We start from the raw sequence: 24,738 nt of genomic DNA, 5'->3' as shown, positions 1-24,738 counted from the left end.
CCTTCCTAATGTGTGTGCCCAGAAGTAGAAATGATGTCCAGTTGAGATGTTTTATAAAAGCCCATCATAACTTACAAGCTTTTGCAATCCATGTTTCTAACTACAAAGCCCAGACTCCTGGATGCCTTATTAACCACTTTCACAACCTGCCCTGCCACCTTCAACAGTACACGTGCATACATTCCTCGGTTGTACCCTGCAATTAGATTATAATTTGATTTGTCGCATGTATTGGTACACAGTGAAAAGTATTGTTTCTCACCCATTATACAAAGCATACCTTTCCTAGACAAGGAATGTAGAGAGTGCATAATGTAATCTTACAGTCATAGCTAGGGTGTAGAGAAAGATCAACTTAATGAGGTAGGCCCATGCAAAAATCTGATGGCAACAGGGAAGAAGCTGTTCTTGAGTTAGCTGCTACGTGTCTTCAGGCTTTTATATCCTTTTCCTGACTGAAGCAGGTAGAAGAGAATATGTCCAGGCTGTGTGGGGTTCTTGATTATGCTGGCTATTTTTCAGATGCAGCATGAAGTTTAGACAGTGTCAATGGGTGGGAGGCTGGTTTGAGTGATGGACTGGGCTTCGTTTGTGACTCTTTGATGTTGCTTGAGGTCTAGGATAGAGCAGGAACTATACCAAACTGTGATGCAATGAACGCTTTCTATAGTGCATCTGTAAACATCAGAGAGATTCGTAGTCAATGTATCAAATTTCCTTGGTCTTTGAGAAAGTAGATGCATTGGTGGGCTTTCTTAACTATAGTATTGGCATGGAGGGGACCAGGACAAGTTGCTGGTGATCTGGACACCTAAGAACTTGAAACTCGAACACTTCTGCTTCACCCCCACTGCATCCCAGTACCAAAGAAAAACCAAGCAGTGTGCCTCAATGACTATCGTCCAGTAGCTCTAATTTCCATTATGAAGTGCTTCGAAAGGTTAGTCATGACACAAATCAATTCCAGACTGCCTGCCTACTGTTGCAACAGGTCCACAGCAGATGTCATCTCCCTGGCCCTGCACTCAACCCTGGAACACCTAGATAGATAACAAAGACACTAATGTCAAATTCCTATTTGACTACAGCTCAGCCTTCAACATCGTAATTCCTACAAAACTCATTTCCAAACACTGTTGCCTGGGCCTCGGCGCCTCCCTCTACAAATGGATTCTGAACTTCCCAACTCAGACCACAATTAAGGATAGGAAACAACACCTCCTCCACCAGCATCCTCAATACCAGTGCCCCACAAAGCTGTGATCTCAGCCCCATATTATACTCTTTATACACCTGACCATGGCCAAATTCTCCTTGAACTCGATTTTCAATTTGCTGACGACACCACCGCAGTGGGTTGGATCTCAAACAAAGTTGAGACAGACTACAGGAATGAGATAGAGAAGCAAGTGAATTGGTGCGACGACAATAATCTCTCCCTCAATGTCAAGAGATATTGTCAGCAACTTCAGAAAGCATAAAAGAGAACATGTTCCTGTCTACACCAACAGACATGAAGTAGAAATGGTCGAGAGCTTCAAGTTTTTAGGTTCCAGATCACCAACCTGTCTTGGTCCCTCCATGCTGACACTATAGTTAAGAAAGCCCACGAACACCTCTACTTTCTCAGAAGGCCAAGGAAATTTAGCATGTCAGCTACGACTCTCACCAACTTTTACAGACGCACCATAGAAAGCATTCTTTCCAGTTGTGTTTCAGCTTGGTATGGCTCCCACTCTGAACAAGGCCACAAGAAACTTTAAAAGGTCGTGAACGTAGCCCAATCCATCACGCAAACCGGCCTCCCATCCAATAACACTGTCTACACTTCTTGCTGCCTCGGAAAAGCAGCCAGCATAATTAAGGACCCCACACAATTCGGACATTCACCTTTCCATCTTCTTCCACCAGCAAGATACAAATATCAGGTCACGTACCAACAGCTTCATCCCTGCTGCCAGACTTCTGAATCAACCTACCTCACATTAAGTTGATCTTTTTCTACACCCTAGCTATGATGGTAATATTACATTCTGCACTTTTGTTTCCTTCTCTGTGAACGGTATGCTCTGTCTGTACGGCACACAAGAAACAATACTTTTCATTGTATACTAATACATGTGACAATAATAAATTATGTAGACAGGGGCATGTCCTCAATTACACTTCCTGACATCAATGATTATCTCATTTGGTTTGTTGACACTGAAGAGGAGATTGGCGTCGCACCAGTTCACCAGATTCTCTCTTTCCTGCACTCCATCTCGTCATTGTCTGAGATCCGATCCATTACGGTGATGTCATTAGTAAACGTGAAAATAAAGCTGGAGTGGAATTTGACAACACAGTCATTAAGTGTATGAGTACAGTAAGGGGCTGAAACCATAGCCTTGTGGGGCACTGATGCTGAGGATGATCATGGAAGTACTGTTGCCTATCCTAACTGATTGCAGTCTGTGAGTTAGGAAGTTCAGGATTCAGTCACACAGTGGGGAGAAATCGAACCCCAGGCCATGGAATTTGGAGATGAGTTTTGTAAGAATAATGGTGTTGAAAGCTGATCTGTATATTGATAAATAGGAGTCTGAATAGATGTCTGTGTTATCCAGGTCTTCAAGGGTTGAGTGTAGGGCCAGGGAGATGGCATCTGCTGTGGACCTGTTGTGGTGGTAGGTGAACTGTAATGGATCCAGGCAATTGGAGGGCAGAATTGATTTGTGCCATGACTAACCTTTTGAAGCGCTTCATAATGATGAATGTCAGAGCCACTGGATGATTGTCATTAAGGCACGCTGCCTGGTTTTCCCTTGGTACCAGGATGATGGTGGTCTTCTTGAAGCAGATAGGGACCCAGATTGTTGTAAAGAGGGGCTGAATATATCTGTGAATACCCCCACCAGCTGATCTGCACAGGATCTGAGTGCTCATCCAGGTACCCCATCCGGGTCAGTCACTTTCCGTGAATTGACCTTTGAGAAGCCTGCTCTGGCATCTGCAATGGTGATCTTGGATACAGGTTTGTCTGGGGCTTCTGAGGTGGAGGGTGTGCTCTCACTGACCTCTTGCTCAAAACAGGCATAGAATGCATGGAGCTCAGAGAGATGCATTGGTGTTGCTGATTTTACATGCCTTCAACTTGTAGCCTGTTACATCCTGCAGACCTTGCCATAATCAGCAGGTATCCGTGTGGCTAGCCTGGAACGGTACTGTTTTTTCGCATCTTTGATGGATCAGATCTGGCTTTCTTGTATAGGTCAGGGTTACCTGACATGAACGCCTCAGACCTAGACTTTAGTGAGCAGTGGACATTCCTGTTCATTCATGATTTCTGGTTGGGAAACACACACATTCACTTACTAATGAATGCAGCTACTGTAGTGGCACACTTGTTCAGGCTGGTCACAAAATTTTTAAATATTGGTCAGTCTACTGACTCTAAGCAGATCTGTAGGACATCATCTGATTCCTCAGACCAACGCTGCACAACTTTCTTTGACAGATTCTCCTGTTTCAGTTTTTGCTTGAAAGCCAGGAGCAGGAGCACAGCCTTGTGGTCTGATTTGCCAAAGTGTGGGCAGGCAATAGAGCAGTAGGCATGTTTGTATTTGTGTAGCAGTGATCCAAGACATTTGGACCTCTGGTGGAATGGGAGGTGTATTGGCAGTACCTTGGTAGAACACTCGAGTTTGGCCTGATTGAAAGAAAGTGATGATAAATCATACCATTTTCCTATTTTCCATTATTCTATTTTCCCATTATTTTCCAAACCTGCTGGATTCTGGGGAAGTGCCGGAAGATTGGAAAACAGCTAATGTTACGCCGTTGTTTAAGGGTGACAGGCAAAAGGCAGGGAATTATAGGCCGGTTAGTTTAACGTCTGTTGTAGGTAAAATGTTAGAATCCGTGATCAAGGAGAAAATAGCGAGGTATCTTGAGGAGAATTGCTCGATAGAGCAGATGCAGCACAGTTTCATTAAAGGGAAGTCGTGTCTGGCGAATTTATTGGAGTTCTGAGGATGTGTCTAGGGTGGTGGATAGAGGAGCGCCGGTGGATGTGGTGTTTCTTGATTTTCAGAAGGCGTTTGATAAGGTGCCGCACAAGAGGTTATTACAGAAGGTCAGGGGGCACGGAGTTGGGGGGTAGAGTGTTAGCGTGGATTGGGGATTGGCTGTCAAATAGGAGGCAGAGTGTGGGGGGTCAATGGGTGCTATTCGGATTGGCGGTTGGTGACTAGTGGAGTGCCCCAGGGGTCGGTGCTGGGGCCTCAGCTATTTACCATTTATATAGAGGATCTGGAGGAGGGAACCGAGTGTATGGTGTCGAAATTTGTTGATGACACCAAGATTGGTGGAACGGCAAATTGTGCGGAGGGTGCGGAAAGTCTGCAGAAGGATCTAGATAGGCTGTGCGAATGGGCCAGGAACTGGCAAGTGGAATTTAATGTTGGCAAGTGTGAAGTTGTCCACTTTGGTAGGAATAATGGTAGGCAGGACTATTACTTACATGGCGAAAAACTGCAGCAGGCGACGGTGCAGAGGGCCCTCGGGGTCCTTGTGCATGAGTCGCAAAAACCCAGCCTGCAGGTGCAGCAGGTGGTCAGGACGGCAAACGGGATGCTGGCCTTCATAGCGAGGGGGATTGAATATAAAAGTAGGGAGGTCTTGCTGCAACTGTACAGGGCACTGGTGAGGCCGCAGCTGGAGTACTGTGTGCAGTTTTGGTCGCCGCACTTACGCAAGGATATTTTGGCCTTGGAGGGAGTGCAGAGGAGGTTTACTAGGCTGATACCGGACTTGAGGGGGTTGAACTATGAGGAGAGGCTGTATGAACTAGGCTTGTACTCATTAGAGTTTAGAAAAATGAGGGGAGATCTCATTGAGCCATATAAGATGATGAATGGGATGGATAGGATAGAGGTGGAGAGGCTCTTCCTGCTCAGGAAGGACAGTAGGAGTAGAGGGCGCAGCCTCAATATAAAGGCGGGGGGGGGGGGGGGACGGGACGGTTTAGAACAGAGTTGAGGAGGAACTTCTTCACTCAAAGGGTGGTGAATCTCTGGAATTCTCTGCCCATTGAAGTGGTGGACGCTGCCTCGCTAAATATATTTAAGACGCGGGTTGATAGGTTTTTGATAGGCAAGGGGATTAAGGGTTATGGGGAGAGGGCGGGAATGTGGAACTGAGACACGGCAGATCAGCCATGATCTTACTGAATGGCAGGGCAGGCTCGAAGGGCTAGATGGCCTACTCCTGCTCGTATTTCTTACGTTCATTGCTTTAAACTCGGCAGTTGAGGAATTCTCACCTTTTGAGAGCAATTTCCGAAACTTCTGTGTGGCTGCAAGCTGTTGATCAGGATCTTCTGAAAATATCATCTGTACCATTTCCATTGTGATAACACCTTCCTATAATTAAGAACAATGATACTTAGTAGTTCAAAAGTGTGCTAAATAAACAGACACAAAAACATTCTTATTCTCTATACTTACTCCTGGTACGGATACTATGGTAGAACTTATATCAGGGTCCTGAATAGGGCTTTCAAACATTGCTTCATCACCTCCAGGAACTGCCACATTTCTGCGTTTGAACAACTGGAATACAAACAGAAAAAGCCATTAGCTGAAAAGTGTGACCAGTTTATTTATCAAAACATATTTTCAGACTATTACATACACACCTGCTCTTCCCTTTTTTGTTTCCGCAGCTGGATTCCCTCTTCTTCTCGTCGTCTTCGCATTTCCTGAGTGTTTAACGCTTTGTTCTTGTAGCTTCTCATTCTGTAATTATCTTTTACTGGGCTTGCCATGTCTGCAATTAAATATCCCAATATAATCTGAGAAAAGTTGCTGTTGCAAAAGCAGGCAAACTACAACTCAATTTCCAATGCAACAATGATTATGCTTAAAATTTTAACATAACAAAAACATCCATACACACAAATATAGTACTGCAGAAGCTGGAAATCTGAAAATGCTGGATAGACTCAGCAAGTCTGGCAGCATTTGTGTAGAGACACACACAGATTTAAGGTTTGGAGTGCAATACGACTCTTCTTCAGACCAAGGAAGAATCAGACAGACTCAAAAATATTAACTTTCGCACTCCACAGATGCTGCCAGATTATCTAGCATTTCCTGCTTTCATTTAAATTTAATATTATGTTAAATAAAAATACCTATTGAGATACAAATATGACAATTTTGAGTCATCAACCTTTTTGATAAGTACTGAAAAATCACCATACAAATTAAATGTATTTACCAAATTCTCATTTATTCTAATACTTTTAAGTTTTGGAGAGATTAATCTATCTCTTGGCACCTGGAGGAAGTTTTGCAATTTGTAGAACTTCTACAGAATGCGTTCATCAACAAGCAAGACCAAAAGGTTCTATCATTCATACCAAGGATTCAAGAATCACACTTTTTCCAAAGACAGAAATTTATTGAATTCTCAAAGTATTGGATCAGGGAAGATTGCAATTGATCTAAAATGTATTAAAAGTTTTGTTTTGCAAATTGTTTAAACAACTAAAAACAGGAATCCTGCTCCTCAACCAACGAGCATATTTTCAAATTCAAAGAAACAAATTATTTAGAGAATGTTTCAAATACTCCATCCAATCATTGCTGAAGTAATTGGAGAACTCATGAAACAGGGTTTACGGTAAAAGTCAGTAGTTCAGCGACGACACATTAAATCTTCCATTCCTGGAGCAGACAAGGAGTGAAAATTATAAAAATGGGCATCAATTTGCCTGTGAATTTCAGGAACACAACAGGAACCAGCTGGCAAGGGAAGAAGAAACAATGGTGTAAAAAGATTACAGACATCTATGGGTTGGGTTAAAGCAGCTGACAGGTATGAAGAAACAGAGGGTTTGTGTTCTGTATCATTTGGGCCTCATTCCCTGAGCCCTACTCCTTATAAGGCTATTAAGTGCTGTTCCTCCCATACTACTGAACTTTAGGCCTACCATTGCTTCATAACATCTTTCCTGAACATCCAGAAGACAGTTGCCGTTTCCCAGACTTTTGCACATCTCTTAATTCAAAGTTCACGGAAAATCACCCAGCACACAAAAACAGCAGGATGATCCAAAGTTCCAAATCCTAGATTCTAATCTGAAAACTACTATAATTGAATTGTAATTGTTCTGATACTTCTACAGCTATCCTGTTACAACTGGTAATCCTCAAATTATGCCAGTGGGGTTTTGCATTCTCCATGTATCCATGGCAACAGATGAAAGATGTCGGTACTGCAATTCAACATTTCAGTTCTGACAAGCAAAAGCAGAATCAGAACCAATTCAATGAATGCCCACATTACAGCACACACTTCCACTACAATAGATTTTGTTACTCTGAATCAAAGAGAGCCCATGTCCTTGAATTCCATCGTTTGTTTTACTCATTAATGAGATGCAGGCATCACTGGTTAGGCTAGCATTTACTGCCCACAAACAGTTACTCCTGTATATTTGTGATAGCACCATTTTTAGCTCTTTATCATCTCCTGACCACAGCTTAATAAACTCCTACATCTCTCCCTACCAGCATTGCGTGTACCTACAACATGGTTGGACGACAGCAGCTAACCACCACCTTCTCAGGGCAATTTGGGATGGGTAACAAATGCTGGCCTAGCCAGAGAAACCCACATCCCATGAAAGAACAAGGCTCTAACTGTCCAATGTAAAGGCAAAGTATTTCCAATTCAAAACACCATCCTTAGCACACTCCTGGACAGGTAACAGATGCAACCATGGCCCTAACTCCCACATTCCTCCCATATCTTTCCAGTCCATCTTTGATCTTCCCACCTTAAAAGTCTTCGATCGCCATCGCTTGACGAGTACCTATGTTCTTGCGATTATCGACATAGTTACAATAACCAGAAACATAATCACTACAGTCGATAGCAGAATAATTTTGAAAATGTTGCTGAGGAGGAAGAGAGGTTGTTAATAAAAGGTCATTTAATTTCCTTCAGCCCCAAACCAACCGGAGCACTGAGGGATCAGGGGCTGGGTAAACCGAATGGACCTGAGTGCGACTGGCCTGGTTTGTCGGAGCGGCCGATGCAGGCGGCGCCATGGTCCGGAGTGGCCGATGTAGGCCGGGAGACCTGGGGCCCGGATTCCCGGAGCAGCCGAGAGCAGGCCAAGGCCATGAGCCGGAGCTCCAGGCGGCCAATGGCCGCTGGGGGAAAGGCGGAACGGGATCTCACCTGCAGCTCACTCCTTGTGCCCTCACGCACTGACCGTTAGACCCGGGCCCACAATATGGCGGCAGCACAGGCGCAGCAATCCCAGCAGCCACCACGCCACCCAGACGGTCTGCGCCTGCGCACCGCCGACTCCTCGGCCGGCCAGCAACTCCACCTCAAAGCAAAGTCCTTCCGAGCCTTCTCCACATTCGGGATACCGTTCTTGCAATTCATTAGAACTGTACGCTAGATTATCCCCATTTATTTGACAGCGGAGTGATAACCACACCTGAATGTACTCCTGCCGGATTTGGGGGGAGGGAACCTTTTCGCTGTGACACAGTGGTGAATAAGATCTATCCCCGCCCCCGACGGCCGCTGTGCGCCTGCGCGTTGGCGAGGCGGTGCCTGCCGGGAGCGGACAGATGTCGTTGTAACACCGGAACTGCCGCTGAATGGTCAGAAAGAAAAGTTTCCAGTTGAGTGCTGATTTTTCATGAGTATTAATCTCGGCAGTCGGGCGGGGAGGGAGACTAGGTTGTGAATAGTTATAGATCAGAATCACTGCCTTTAAGGACGCGAAGCCTCTCAGTATCTTACCTTATCTTCCGACTAGGCACTGTACAGCCTTCCGGTCTCAACATCGAATTCAACAACTTCAGATGATTTGCTCAACCCCACCTTTGTTTTCATTCTATTTTATTTAAGTTTTTACTGTTCTCTGCCTTTTACTTCCTTATTGTCTTCACTTTTCTTCTCCACCCTCCCCCACTCTTACCCCCTACTTTATCCCCCTTCCCTTAACTTTTCTCCCCCTTTGCTTCACCTTTTCTAAATCTTACTTCTGTCTTATCCATTTTCATCCCCCCTCCCCTTTCCTGACATCTTCATTTTAGTTTCTCTGCCGTTTGGCCATTCACATTCTTTATTCTCTCTGTGGACAACTATTAGCAGCCTTTTCCTCTGGTTTCTGTGGCTATGACTTATCGTTCATTCTCTCAGCCTGCAGTGTAAATATCTCCCACTTTCCGTGCCTCTTAGGTTTGACAAAGGGTCATCTGGACTCAATGTTAGCTCTTTTCTCTCCTTACAAATACTGCCAGATCGACTGAGTTTTTCCAGTGTTTTCTCTTTTGGTTTCAGATTGCAGCATCTGCAGTAATTTGCTTTTAAGCCTCTATTCTTGGTGGATGATAAAACCAGGATTGGATGGTGAGTTAGTTAGTTCTCTCCTGACAGGTCGCATTGAGAATGGTTAATAATGCATATAGGATCTTTGGTTTCATGTTGAACCTTTACAAAGTTCTGGTTAGCTTCCAACTAGAGGATTGTATCCAATCTCTGGTCATGCTTTTTAGGGAGAATGTGAGGCCACTTGAGAGGATACGGTGGAGATTTATCCGAATGGCCCTAAGGATTGGGTATTTCAGCTAGTGTTCAGTTGGAATTGATCTATTTGGAGTGAAGGCGGCTAAGTAGGATAGAAAGACAGTGACAAAGGCACATCTGACCCTGTTGTCCCTGAAAAGTTCTCTTCCATAACATCTGGGATGTGCCAAAATTTGGAGTGCTGCCCACAAACTGTTTTAATGCATTAGTAATCCAGGGGTCCAGACTGACGCTAAATTCCACTACGGCAACTGGGAGTTTAAATTCAGTTAATAAAACTGGAATACTATGCTAGTCGTATTAACAATAATCATGAAACTACTGGATTGTTTGTAAAATAAAAACCATCGCGTGACTCGAGATTCAAAACAATGTGATGGACATTTAACTGCCCTCTAAAATAATCTAACAAACCACTCAGTTCAAGAACAATTAGGAAAGAGTTGGCCTTGCCAGCAATGCTTACATTCGAAGATAAAAGAATCAACTCCAGGGTGTCACTGTAAGAGTTCCTCGGGCTAGTATCTCTAGCCTTATCGTAATTGGCTTCAAGAATTATCTTCCCTTCAGCAGATACTCAAAAGGGGGGTTCACTGATGAATACACAGTTTCATTTACAACGCTTCAGATCCTGAAGCAGCAAAGGGGATGGACAATATTGCAACACTGCATTTATTTTAAAAAAATGTTCTGCTTATGGATTTTTGAAAGACCTACAATCAGTAACATAAAAGGAAGGAGTGTAGCTTTTTAAGAATTATAGCTACAGTATATAGACCAAATTGATGATAATTTTAATTAAAATATGTGATGAACCTGAATGCAATAGTGTCCAAGGTAATATTTATTTCTCAAGCAATATTAAAAAAAACTCGTCATTATCACATGGATTTCCTCCAGATGGTCCAATTGATGATAGCAAGACAGTTCCATTGATAAAGCTATTGATCTCAATGCTTTATTTCAGACCTGTGGGTTGGCTCATTTGAAATAAAAACAGCCCCAGAACAAAAAGAATTTAAAGTGGACTGTCCAAAGATGTACAGGTTAAATGGATTGGCCATGCAAAATTGCCTCTGTTGTCTGCTGCACAGCCCCTCGAGCCTGTACTGCCATTTAATAAGATCATGGCTGATCTGAAGTGGATCAGTTCCACTTACCCGCCTGCTCCCCATAACCCTTAATTTCCTTATCGATCAGAAATCTATCTACCCATGACTTAAACATATTCAACGAGGTAGCCGCCACCACTTCAATGGGCAGAGAATTCCAGAAATTCACTACCCTCTGAGAGAAGAAGTTCCACTCAACTCTGTTCTAAACTGACCCCCCTTATTTTGAGTTTGTGCCCTCTAGTTCTGGTTTCCTTTCTAAGCGAAAAGAATCTCTCTGCCTGTACCCTATCTGGCCACTTCATTATCTTATATGTCTTTATAAGATCACCCCTCAGCCTTCTAAACTCCAATGAATACAGGCTCAATCTCTCCTCATAAGCTAACCCCCTCATCTCCGGTATCAATCTGGTGAACCTTCTCTGTACTCTGTCCAAAGCCAATATATTCTTTCGCAAATAAGGGGACCAAAATTGCCCGCAGTACTCTAGTTGCAGCCTCACCAGTGCCTTATACAGTTGTAGCAAGACCTCCCCGCTTTTATATTCTATCCCCCTCATGATAAAGGCCAACATTCCATTTGCCTTCTTGATCACCTGCTGCACCTGCAGACTGAGTTTTTGCGATTCATGCACAAGGAACCCCAGGTCCCTCTGCATGGTAGCATGTTGTAATTTTTCACTATTTAAATAATCCATTTTATTATTATTTTTTCCGAAGTGGGTAACCTCACATTTTCCAACGTTATACTCCATCTGCCAGACCCTCACCCACTCACTCAGCCTATCCAAATCTCTCTGCAGACTTTCCGCGACCTCCACACAATTTGCTTTCCCATTCATCTTCATGTCTTCAGCAAACTTTGTTACCCTACACTTAGTCCCCTCCTCCAGATCGTCTATGTATATGATAAAGAGTTGAGGCCCCAGCACTGATCCCTGCGGCATGCCACCAGTCACCAACTGCCAACCAGAAAAGCACCCATTTATTCCAACTCTCTGCTTCCTGTTAGATAGCCAATCCTCAATCCACGCTAACACTTTACCCCCAACTCCATGCACCCTAATCTTCTACAGCAACTTTTTGCGAGGCACCTTATCGAACACTTTCTGGAAATCTAAAAACACCCACATCCACCTGTTCCCCTCTGTCAACCGCACTCGTCACATCTTCATAAAAATCCAGTAAATTCGTCAAACATGACTTTCCCTTCATGAATCCATGCTGCGTCTGTTTGATCAAACCATTTTTTTCCAGGTATCCTGCTATTTCTTGTTTAATGATGGATTCCAGCATTTTCCCAACTACGGACGTTAAGGTAACTGGCCTGTAGTTACCTGCCTTTTGTCTACTTTTTTAAACAGCTGCGTAACAGTAGCTGTTTTAACCCTTATATAGTGGGCAAATAACTACGTGTAGACATCTCGTTAGTACAACCAATATTTATTTAAACCCACACAATCAATAATCACCCACCCAATCAACAATAAATTATCTTACAGGAAAATACTGAAGGTCAAGATCAATATGAGACCTTGATTTGACTTTGCGTGACTGGCAAGTACCCAAGTAGATATTGGCCTTTATCTGTGCGTTGATCTTGTTAGTCGTCTGCTTAGTTCAGTCCTTTGGTCTGGACTCTGGCTCTGGTTTTCCTTCTTCCTTCTCAGGTGTGGTGGCTCTTCTTGTGCTGGTCATCGCTGGCAATGGTCACCATTGTTGTAGCTTGTTTGTGGGGTCAGAGAAAGAGAGAGAGATTCCTGGCTGCGCAGCACCCTTTATACGCCACTGGGTTTCACGCCCCTTTTGGCCATTGCCAATCAATTGATCAGGACTTGATCCCCCTGATCAATAAGAGTCCAATCAGGTGCTGCCATACTGATCTCTGGGTATGTCCCCAGTCATGATGTGGATATGCTGGCATTGGACTGGGGTAAACACAGTAAAAAGTCTGACAACACCAGGTTTTAGTCCAACCGATTTATTTGATAGTAAACTCACTAGCTTTCAAGGGTATTCCTTCTTCTTTAGGTGAATGTAGAATTCTGGCCTCAGACAGAGCATATAAAGCACAGACAGTTTACTGATTACTGATTAGAATGCGAATCTTTACACCTAACCTGCTGTTCAAGTCCTAAAGTGGCTGACAACGTGTGTGGAAGGAGCACTGATCACAGGTTAAAGAGATGTGTATTGTCTCCAGACAGTACAGTAAGTGAGGTTTTGCACACCCAGGCAAGTCACAGGGGTTACAGATAGTGCGACATGAACCCAAGATCCCTGTTGAGACCGTCCTCGTGTGCGGAACTTGGCTATCAGTCTCTGCTCACTCCCCAGTGGCCATGTCTATAGGTGCTGGAGGCACATAGGTCACATACCTCCATCCTAAATAAGGGGTCAAGGTGCCCTTATGTCTGGTACACAACCCACTGTGACCAGAAAGTCTCTTTCATCCTGGAGATGAAACAACCCAATGTGACCATAAAGTCCCGTTCATCCTGGAGATGACCCATATCCTGTTTATTCACTCGTCAGGGTTGCTGCCTGTTTGTTTCTGTCTTTTAGGTTGCAGCCTGTCATTTTAATTCTCACCCAATTGTCCTAGAGTGCTTTACAAATCACCATTCTAGATGGCCCGTTTGGCCACACCCCTTAGTGTCCAAAGATGTATAGGTTAGGGAGATTAGTGCGGTGAATAGGTGCGGTCACAGGGATAGGGCCTGGGTGTGATGCTCTGTCGGAGGATCAGCGCAAACTCGATTGCATTGCTGTTGAAAGAGCTTGCTGCAAATTGGCTGCTGCATTTCCTACATCACAACAGTGACTGTATTTCAAAAAGTGCTTCAGTGGCTGTGAAGACAGAGATAGATAGGTTCTTGATCAATAAGGGGATCAAGAGTTATGGGGAGAAGGCAGTAGAATTGGGATGAGAATCATATCAGCCATGATTGGTTGGTGGAGCAGACTCGATGGGCTGAATTGTCTAATTCTGCTCCTGTGTCTTATGATCATATGGGACATCTGATGGTTGTGAAAAGTGTGATTATAAATGCAAATCTTCTTCATGATATGTACTACTATCCAATATTTATTAGCTCTTGATCTGCAAAAATCAGTCATGCGTTCTAATTGAGATTTTGTTGCCGTTAATCTGATGGTCTCTTCACTTAAACAGTTGTGTGTCTTGGTCTTTCATGCCACATAGACAAGCTATATGCCTGAACCACTGTAAATCAGAAAACTGATGATCTAAACTTCTACAGGAATAAAACTGAAAAGATTATACTCATAGAATTCCTACAGAGGAGAAAGAGGCCAATAGGTCCATCGAGTCTCACTGATCCTCCGACAGAGCATCACACCCAGGTTTTATCCATGTAACCCCACCTTTTCACCTCACTAATCCCCCTAACTTACACATCTTTGGACACTAAGGGGCAATTTTGCATAGGCAATCCACGTAACCTGTACGTCTTTGGACAGACCACTTTAAATTCTTTTTGTTCTGGAACTGTTTTTGTTTCAACTGAGCCAACCCACTGGTCTGAAGTGAAGCATTAAGGACCGTTTCTTTATGAATGGAATGGATTGTCCTGTTATCATCAGCTGGACCACCTGGAGAAAACCCACAGGGAGCACGTGCAAACTCCATACAGACAGTCACCTAAAGGAGGATTTGAGCCTGGGTCCCTGGCACTGTGAAACAGCAGTGCTGACCCCACTGTGCCATCATGCCACCCGCTTTATTGAATAATCAATACTCAATTGCGTGGACAAGTCAATCAAACACATTCAATTTTAAGGATAATTGTAATATTAATTTCTCAATACAATGTCTTGAAATAAAACTTTAACCAATATATTCGTACCATATGAAGCTAAATGTGAGGTTATTCACTTTGGAATAACTATGAGGTTGTACATTTTGGGAGCAAAAACAAGAAGGCAGATTATTACCTGAACGGCTGTAAATTGGGAGAGGGGAGTGTGCAGCAGCACCTGGGTGCCCTTGTGCACCAGTTGCTGAAGGTAAGCATGCAGGTGCAGCAGGACCTAAAGAAGGCAAATGATATTGTCCTTCATTGCGAGAGATTTCATGTACAGGAGCAGGGATGTGTTGTTGCAATTAAACAAGGCCTTGGTGAGGCCACACCTAGAGTATTGTGTGCAGTTTTAGTCTCCTTTTCTGGGGAATGATCTTGCTGTTGAGAGAGTGCAGCAAAGGTTTACCAGGCTGATTCCAGGGATGACGGGATGGATATATGAGGAGAGATTTGTTGAAGTGGAAATTTTCCTGCTCCTTGATTGTGGTACCAACAAAATAACTTGTCTTTATTTCCAAAAGACTGAATGCAGTATTGGCAAAAACTTGAGTTCGGAGAGCAGTTGTTACGACTTGCTAATTCCTTCTCACGTCCGTGCGTACGTAAAGAATCAATTCAGTATTTATACATAATCATTATCAGTTTGCATGACCAGAGCTTATTCAGGAATTTGATCAAATAGAGGCACCATAAGCAATGTCATAAATAATGGTACAACCTGCTGACCTCCTAGAACTCTTTGTCTCGTCAGTCATACCTTTATCTTCTCCTTTGATAGAACAGAAGAAGGTCGGTGACTCCTTCATCCCTGACCTTATCCTGTCTTACTCTTACAGCCCTAGATTATGCAGTCAGCTTTAGCAGGTCTTGACCTTCTCCGGTCTTATTCATGTCTTAGGTTATGCAGAGTCAGTTTTCCTTATTTTGTACCAAATACTTGACCAATTTTCCCATCATGCCACTACTTCATTCGTACAACTTCACAGATTGACTAGGTGAGGATTGTTTTCACTGGAGTTCAGATCAGTGACAGGGGATCTCAGAGATTTCTAACATTCTAACAGGAATAGACAGAGTAGATGTAGGGAAGATGTTCCCGATGATGGGGGAGTTCAGAACCAGGGGTCACAGCCTGAGGATTTGGGGTAAATCATTTAAGACGGTGATGAGGAGATATTTCTTCACCCAAAGAGTGGTGAGCTTGTGGAATTCATTACCACAGGAAGTAATTGATGCCAAAACATTGTATGTATTCAAGAGGCAATTAAATATAGCACTTGGGGTGAATGGGATCAAAGGTTATGGAGAGAAAATAGGATTAGGCTATTGAGTTGGACGATCAACCGTGATCGTGATGAATGGTGGAGCAGGCACATAGAACAAAATAGCCCCCTTCTGCTCCTATCTTCTTTGTCTATGTTTCTATGAGGCTAAATCTAACCATCCAAACCTACCTATACTAAACATCCACTGGATATGTTCCCACAAACCATTTTACTTCCAACATAACTGCTGGATGGGGGATCTAGGTACATTTACAATGAAGTATACTTGCTAACATTGCAGGGTCTGGTATGTTCATTTAATTATGCATATCCTATTTATTGCATCATAAATATTACTTTTTTTATATTTGCACGCTTTGCATTGTACAGATATGCAATCTCATGATGTTTTTCTTTTTCTTAAAACAGTTGAGAGTGTCAAATCAGTAATCCAGCATGTTCACCTGTGATATTTGTGGGCAAAGTGGCCTGTCAGAACCTGACATGAAGACACACATTCTTATTATGCATGAAGAAAATGAGTACAATTGTCCAATCTGTAATCTATCAGGAATCAGTTATGATGAATTAATGTTCCATATAGAGACTTCCCACAGTGAGATGAAACCAGTGGATGACTGCAGGACAATCTGTTCCATTGATAAAGAAAAGGATCTCAATGCATCACTTCAGACCAGTGGATTAGCTCCGTTGAAGTATAAAACGGTTCCAGAACAACAAAAATTTAAAGTGGACAGGATGGACGAGCCAAAACCAGAGATGTCTTGCGGTGCTGCATCTTCTAGCTGTGAGAGACCATTTAGACATAACCTAAACGGAAAGGGTGAATCCAAAAGATTAGTGCAATCAGAAGCTGTCAATGGACATATTTCAAGAACTGTTTGGAGGCAACCTGAGCAAACAACATGCAATAACAACCATAAAGGATCAAAAGACAATGGACTTTGTAGCAGTTCTGAAGAATCTGTGAAGTTTGATGTCCCAGAATGTCCTTTTTGTGGCCTAATAGGAAATTCAGGAGAGGATCTAAATGAACATGTTAAAAACGAACATTCTGAGTTGTTGGAAACTCCTCAAAAAGGTGTGAAATATATGTATGATGCAATGCCTCTAGTCTTCAGCAGTGTAAGTGTATCAGAATCAAGAGCAATGTGTTGGGGGCAAAGAAATGCCACTATATAAAATCGATATCCAGGGTAGACCTCTTATGATGACTCTACCTCATGTATTTGTCCCAACTCATCTTTTTCTCTTAACCCTGTTCCCACTAAGCTACTGACCAACCAACTTCCCTTCCTGGCTCCAATTTTTAATTGTGTTCCCTCCTCAGGTTCTGTCCTTGTATGAACATGGCAGATGTTATTTGCTGAGCAAGTCAGGTTCCTGGGGAAACCTGACTTACCTTATCATTTTCTTTTGTTTTGAAAACAAGGAGAAAGAGCTACTGCTTCCAAAAGCATACAACTCCAATAACATCACTAGGAGTTTTTAAAAAACAGATTTTGTTATATTTTGGTATATATGGTGGTATTCTGTAAAGAAGGCTGAGTGTGTATCTGTGATTAATTAAACTGGGGAAAGGTTAATTAAAGACAGCTTGTCTATGGGAACTGAGAGGTAAAGGTGTTGAGTATGTATTTAGGCATGTAGGTACAAATGTAGGCACTTGTAATGAGAGGTTATGGAGATGTTGAATTTACGAGATAATAGGTTGGATTTAAAATTTCCATTTTGAGATAACTGGTGACTCGGCTTTTGAATTTCAAGGGGAAGTTTCAAGGAACTTCTACAAATTATCAAGGTTTCATAAGTAATCAAGGGAAGGTAAATTAAATTTTATTGACCTGAAAGTGGAGGCAATAGGAAAACATGAAATAAAATCACATATGGAAAAGTTGAGTTCAAAGAAGTATTTGAGAATAATGGAGGGAGAAAGGATATTGAAGGAAAGAGGTTTAGCTGAGTTTGTGAGACTGTGTGTGTGTGTGTGTGTGTGTGCGCGTGTGCGCGCGCGCGGGGCGGGGTGGTGGTGTGGGAGGCTAACACCAGATTTATGCTGGGAGAAGATGTGAGATGTAAATTTGAAAAATTTAGTCAAGTTTATTCACTTTGCTATCCTTACCTGGTCTGGCCTACATGTGACTCCACACCCACAGCAATGTGGTTGACTCTCAACTGCTCTCCAAGGGCAGCAAGGAATGGGCAATTAATGCTGGCCAGCCAGCGACGTTTGTGTCCCATGAATGAGTAAAAAAAATGTATAAAGCTGAACCAGTCTGTTCTCAAAACTCTTTACATTTGGACTTTGAGATGATCTTCTGACCAATATCTCTACGTTCAGTAAGATGGCCTATTTCCACTTCTATAACATTGCTCAACTTCACTCTACCTCAGCTCTTTACTGCTGAAAGCATGATCCATGTCTTTGTTATCACTAGACATGACTATTTCACCACACTCTTTTCCTGGCTGCCTCATTCTATCCTCTGTAAAGTTGAGATCATCCAAATGTCTGTTGGCTGTGTCCTAACTCTCAGCAAATCCTGATCGCCTATCACCTGTCTTTGCTAACCTGCATTGGTGAAGCCTTGAGTTTAAAATTCTCCACCTTGATTTGCAAATCTCTCTGTAACCTGCCCAGTCCCGATCACTTTGATCCCTCGAAATCCTCAACCCTTTTGCATAATTACGCTCCTCTAATTCCAGCCTCTTGTGCATCCTTGACTTTAATTACTCTTTCATTGGTAACCTTGCTTTTAGCCTCCTAGACCCTAAGCTCTGGATTTCCCCGTTTAAACGAGTCTGTCTCTCTACCTCGTTTTTTTCTTTTAATGCTTCTTAAACCTGCCTCTTTGACCAAATTTTCAGTCATCTGCCATAAAATCACCTTTGGTAGCTTGGTGTCACATTTTGTTTCATGATACTCCTGGAGGAATACCTTAGCATGTTTTATTATGTTAAAATCATTATAATCATTCATACAACTTACTGTTGAAAAATGCAAATATTCATGACCCACTATATCTAAATTTTAAAAGAATGTTTCTAAAATGGATCATTTCCCAACTTTTCACTGTGTTTCCAGACCAGCTGCTGGAAAATGTTTAATTGCACGCCCAGTATCTTATGTCACACATTGCTTTCAGTGGAGCAGTATTATTTAGCCAGTTGGTACTAATATTGTTTTCATTAATTTTAATATTACTAATAATTTAGAATCTGCGTCATGTTGAGCTGCTTGTACTGCAGTGTGTCCTGTAGGTGGCATCAGTCGCCTGGCTTCCTGTTAAATCAGGAAACTTGATAGAGAATATCTGCAAGTGTGGGACAATAAACTATTCCTGTGAAGCAGGAGGCTTTCTAAACTGTTCCTTTATACTGAGAAGAAGCTTATTCGCAAAAGTTTCACCTCAATAGATAGAGGTTTAATTTTTTTTGGAGCAACATTTTTGTGCAAGGATTTACTTAACGGTAGCTCAGTCAGACTGGATCCCTAGATCCACTTGAGTGGCTTGACCATTATCTTGTTTAATGAAGGCTTACCCCCATGCCACAGATCGTAAGAACATAAGATCTACACCTTTAATCCATGTTAACTCTGCTCACTTTCTTTAAGTGGCCAAAAATCAGTTTCAGTCTTGAATGTTACTGAGCCCTCTGGCATACTGAATTCAAATACTCTCAGCCCTCTTTAGTGTAGAAATTCCACTGCATCTCAGTACCATTATTCTGAGACTAAAGTCCCCTTCGTTCTTGATTTCCAGGCAGGGACACAGCCTCTGAGCATCTATTCTTTCAAGCCATCTCATAATCTTGTATGTTTCAATGAAATCACCTCTGATTCTTCAAAACTCCAGAGATTATAGGCCCATTTTACTCAAATCTTTCCTCACAGGAATGATGGTTAGTGAGTCAATCAGCAGTATTGTAAGAAATTCAGCCACAAAAATCACTTGAGCCTTCGATCTGCCAGTCAGATCATAGGATGTGAGCATTGCTGACTAGACCAGCATTTATTACACATCTTTAATTGCATTTGAGAAGTTGGTGGTGCTGAACCACCTACTAGAACCGCTGCAGTTCATGTGATGTAGGTACACCCAAAGTGCTGTTAGGAAGTGAGTTCAAACATCTATCTCACTCAACCTGAATATACTCAATGACCCAGCCTCCGTTGTCTTCAGGGAAGAGAATTACCAAGAGTAACAACCCTCTGAGAGAAGCATTTTCTCTTCATCTCAGTCTTAAATGGGAGATGCCTAATTTTTAAACTATCCCTAGTTCTATATTACCCCATGAGGGAAAACATTCTTTTAGCATTTACCTTGTCAAGTCCCCTTATGAGTCTTTTATTTCAATTGATCGCTTGTCATTCTAAACTCCAATGAGTGTAGGCCCAACCTTTCCTTTTAAACCCTTCATCCCAGGAATCAGCCTAGTGAACCTGCTTTAAACCACTGCCAATACCAGTAAATTGCTCCTTAAGTAAGAAGACCAAAACTGTACTCAAGGTGCAGTCCCACCAATGCTCTAAGAATTTCAAGTCTTCACTACTTTAATACTCCATCCCCCTTGCAATAAGGCCAATGTTAATTGCTTTTGTTCCCAATTACTTGCTGTACCTGCGAGCTAACATTTTGTGCTCCATGCACAAGGACGTTAGATCCCACTGTACAGCAGCATTCTTTAGTTTTTCTCTCCACTTAAATAATATTCTGCTTTTCTATTGTTAAAGTGGGTAACCTCACATTTTCCCATCTGCCAAATCTTTGCCCACTCACGTAACCTGTCTATATCCCTTTCCAGACACTTTGTATCCTCACAATTAGCTTTCCTACATATTTTTATATTGTCAGTGAATTTGGTTACAGTATATATAGTCACACCCCTCATGCAAGTCATTAATAAAGGTGATAAATAGCTGAGACCTCATCATTGATCGCTGTGACACTCACAGGGACCCAGGTTTGATTTTCAGCTTGGGTCACTGTGTTGTTTGCACATTCTCCCCGTGTCTGCGTATTCTAGAAATTAAGCAAAAATACTGTTTCTTAACACTATTACAGCAAATGCAGCTTCTTTTATTTGCATAATAAATACCTGCAAAGATTAGATGGGGTATATCAAGTTGAAAATGACCCATTTGTCCCAACACTGTTTCCTTTAGAAGGCAATCCTCCATCCATGCAAACATAAAGCTCCCAACGCCAACAGCTGTTGTGTTGTGTACTAACCTTTAATGTGGAACTTGTCAAATCTGTTTTAGAGATATAAATATGCTACATCTTTTGGACCACCTCTAATTTCCACCCTGCTTATTGCATCCTGAAATAACTAATGAATTTGTCAAACACAATTACCTTTTCTTAAAGCCATGTTGATTCTCCCTGAGTGTATTCTGATTTTCTAATGACAGTTGTGCGATGGTGAATTTGCTTATCCTCTCTGCAGTCTTTATTCTTGTTCACTCAAGTTGCAAAAACCTTGTACCCATTGAACAACTGTAAGGGCTGAGACTTTTCCAGTGTTACCTTTTGGATCCCTATTTCTGTCTCATACGTAGTTGTACTCCTTCTGGCCTAACCACAGACCAAACCTGATGTACTTAACTCAAGGAGTATGACTACCTCCTGGAAGAACACATTGAGGTAACTTCTTTCCTGATGTATCACAGTGTCTGAAGCTCTGACTTCAGCTCATCACCAAAGTTCTTCAAGCTGTGGTTGCTGTGAGTACTCTTGATATCCACTGGATTCCACGTGCTATAACTGCAACCCATCGCCTTCCCTGCCGTCGCTATTTTATTTTAATTAAATTTTAAGTCTGAAATATCACTCAATGCTTATTTGTATTTACAGTAAGTCGTTTAACCAATTATGCTAGAAATTTAATACAGTACTTGTATCTCCTGGTCCTAATTTAGTCTCTCTCCATTTAATTCCCATTTTATTGCCCTAGATAGATTGAAAAATATTGTAAAACTCACCAAATATATGTCTATAGATCTTGATTATCAGGTTTTGCTGCCATTTACTTCTTCTCTTGGATCCGCTCTTTTTTAAAATACCCACGTCGCTTACTCACCAAATTTCCAAGTTAAGCATTGTGTGACTCAGTCAAAGTGAATTCTGTGACACAGGGCAGGGTAACTTGTGACAGAATATCACAAAATAATTAATTCATATTTTTTATAATGTTTTTTGCAAAAGAAATAAACTAGTATTTTGTATTCTTTGACTGGAGTTTAATTTTCACCTTGTGTTTATTAGGTTGTGGAAAGCAGAGACTGTATCCATGCCCAATGTGCAAACTGATACTTGCAAATTGTCAAATACTGCAAGAACATGTGGAGTTGCATTTAGCTGAGAGCAGAGCTGAAGGTAATAATACATTGTGTTGTTACTCTTTGCAAAGAGGTTATAATGTGAAAAGCTGTTTTCTTTCTTGTTTAATCAGGCAAATTAATTTAGTTGTCCAACATGTCAGCTCTTGACACTGAATTGCACTTTGAGTATTTGCAAAGCTTCCACACAATTTATTTCTGGAATAAGTTATAGAACATAGAACATTACAGCGCAGAACAGGCCCTTCGGCCCACGATGTTGCGCCGACCAGTTACAAAACAATGACCCACTAACCTAAACCAATCCCTTTTCGTCCATAAACCTATCCACGGATCTCTTAAATGCCCCCAAACTAGGCGCATTTACAACTGATTACCTCTGATAGGATCCTTCTGTTTCCTGCTTGATTCTGAACTGAACCCCATCTTTGCAGGTGTTCTGCAAGTAAAAAAAGCTGGATGTTGCAGCAATAGTGCTAAGAAAGTGTATTTTTGCTTTATTTCAAATTTCTAGTTTTTAGTGTTTTTGTTTTGTTAAGGCATGTTTAAGGGCAGCATAGAGCATTTTGCTGTGTATGGAATCTTGCACATTTCATCCATTACCCTGTCCAAATCGTGAAGGTAGTTGCATTGTGTTAATTAAAAGTTGCACTTCAGCCTACTTCCTAATCTTCTCTTAGGTTTTCCTTAGGATGCCTCTTCCTTCCCTTTGACATACTGTCCTCTAAAGCCTTGGTAGCTTCATTTAGCCTCTGGGTCAAGGAAATTCTTACCTTTGGTGATTTTTCACCTACTTATAAATGCCTTAACACATATCTCCTGTTCTTTATAATCTTATTCCATAAACTCTCTCACCCATTTTCATAATCAGCCCTTTGGTCCTAGGGCAGAAATCTCACCCACAGTGTAAATTTCAGTCCCAAATCTCTTACCACTTCTGGTCTCTGAGTACAGCTTCCATAACTCTGAAGAAAATACAAATTTGAACTTATACAGTTCATAGAATCTCTACAGTGCAGAAGGAGGCCATTCCACAATCCCACCAGGCTCTATCCCCATAACCCTATACATTTACCCTAGCTAGTCCCCCTGACACAAAGGGGCAATTTAGCATAGCCAATCCATCTAACTGCTACATCTTTGGACTGTGGGAGGAAACCGGAGCACCTGGAGGAAACAGACAAACACGGGGAGAATGTGCAACCTCCACACAAACAGTGACCCAAGCTGAGAATCGAACCCGGGTCCCTGGCGCTGTGGAGCAACAGTGCTAACCACTGTGCCACCATGTCATCCCAGTCACTACTGATATGCTTAATTGTAAGTAAGATAAGTCATTGTCATTTTGAGACGGACTGCATCTCATTCTGCTAACCAAAGAAAACGTCTAGATTACTTTCTTCATAATAAGCTTAATCTCTCCCGATTTATTTCATCCTCTCTGAACTCATCTGTTCCACTTATATGTACTTCACATTTCCTTTGTTTGCTTCCAATCAAAATGTTGGCACTGAGCTACCTTCACAGAGCACCATGCTTGCTGATGTTGTTCATAGCTCCCTATTCTCAGGCACCACCCCTGTCAATCAGAACTGCCATCATCACACTCCCTTCAACAAGTTCATCTTCGACCCATTGATCTTATCCATCTTTTAATATCCCATTTCCCATATACAATCTTTGTCATGCTTTGAGGTTCTGTCCGGAAAACTGCTCTTCAAGTTTTCAATCCAGCTTCTGCCCAGTTGAAAGCATCAAGATCAGCCTGGTGAAAATCATAAATTTCTTTTATGATTTTGACCACAGTACATTATTCCTCTTTGTCCTTCTTGATCTCTGTAGCACGATATAGGACACCATTGACTCCACTAGGTTGGCTAGTTCCTTGGAACTCCTTGTGTAGTTCCAATTCTAACTGTTTGAATACAGTCAGTGCGTATGAAGGAACAGCTTCTCCTCCTGTACCAGCACTGGTAACTGTTGTATATGAGAGAATTCGAAGCACAGAGTTTTAAAAATAATAGAGCTTTATTTACTGGGTGGTGTTTACTGCATGCTGCTTCTTCACTCTGGCAGTTTCCTGCACCACAGACCTGTGACGACACTTCTGGTGCATACGTGAATGTATTAGATACAGTGCTTAGTGCAGCTGGCAAGAATTAATATTAATACAGAATGTTTCCTCCACCTTTAAATTGAGTATCCCCATCAAATTCAAGCAAATGCAACATGAACGGTAATCAATAAGTCAGATGGTCTGAAGGTCATCTGCCTTGAAATTATTGACAGTGAACCTCTGGAGTCTTTTTTGCTCTTATTGTAACCTCTGGCATTTCTATCTTTGCACAAATGTCATCAATGGTTGATTTGACTGATGCAGCATTGTAATTAGATGTTGCTTCTATATTGGGTTGTTTTCCTCAAGTGTCCGTTGGTGTCAGGATATCAGGAAGGTTCAGGTCAGGACGTTGTACTGTTGAACCTGAATTTTCAGCAGATTCCAATTGTGGCGGACCAGTTCCTCCCTCCAACAGCTAGTGCACATGCCCCCTCAACCTCTGGTTTGGACA

The 24,738-nt window shown here is 42.1% G+C and overlaps 2 protein-coding genes across 6 annotated transcripts in view; one reads left to right on the top strand and one right to left on the bottom strand.

Annotated features, from left to right (window-relative positions):
• Positions 1-8,545, bottom strand: part of kpna5 (karyopherin alpha 5 (importin alpha 6)) — a 35,403-nt gene extending 26,858 nt beyond the window's left edge. The window contains exons 1-4 of the mRNA XM_080192610.1: positions 8,236-8,545; positions 5,681-5,811; positions 5,490-5,594; positions 5,306-5,405 (exon numbers count right to left, since the gene is read on the bottom strand). Coding sequence (XP_080048736.1) covers positions 5,306-5,405; positions 5,490-5,594; positions 5,681-5,809 — 334 coding nt within the window. The 5' untranslated portion in view covers positions 5,810-5,811; positions 8,236-8,545. The remainder of the gene's footprint in view (positions 1-5,305; positions 5,406-5,489; positions 5,595-5,680; positions 5,812-8,235) is intronic.
• An 81-nt stretch (positions 8,546-8,626) lies between these two features.
• Positions 8,627-24,738, top strand: part of zufsp (zinc finger containing ubiquitin peptidase 1) — a 36,313-nt gene continuing 20,201 nt past the window's right edge. The window contains exons 1-4 of one of the 5 annotated variants that reach the window (XM_080192606.1): positions 8,675-8,692; positions 9,358-9,426; positions 16,234-16,906; positions 22,095-22,205. In XM_080192606.1, coding sequence (XP_080048732.1) covers positions 16,261-16,906; positions 22,095-22,205 — 757 coding nt within the window. In that variant the 5' untranslated portion in view covers positions 8,675-8,692; positions 9,358-9,426; positions 16,234-16,260. Of the gene's footprint in view, positions 8,693-9,357; positions 9,427-15,261; positions 16,112-16,233; positions 16,907-22,094; positions 22,206-24,738 lie in introns of those variants that run through there. The other 4 variants (XM_080192605.1, XM_080192608.1, XM_080192609.1 and 1 more) reach the window with 4 other exon arrangements.

The sequence above is a fragment of the Carcharhinus amblyrhynchos genome, chromosome 7 (assembly GCF_965287045.1).
Source record: "Carcharhinus amblyrhynchos chromosome 7, sCarAmb.v2.hapA, whole genome shotgun sequence".
NCBI lineage: Eukaryota > Metazoa > Chordata > Chondrichthyes > Carcharhiniformes > Carcharhinidae > Carcharhinus > Carcharhinus amblyrhynchos.
Note: the sequence above shows the minus strand (reverse complement) of the source record. Positions and strands in the feature narration are given on the sequence as shown.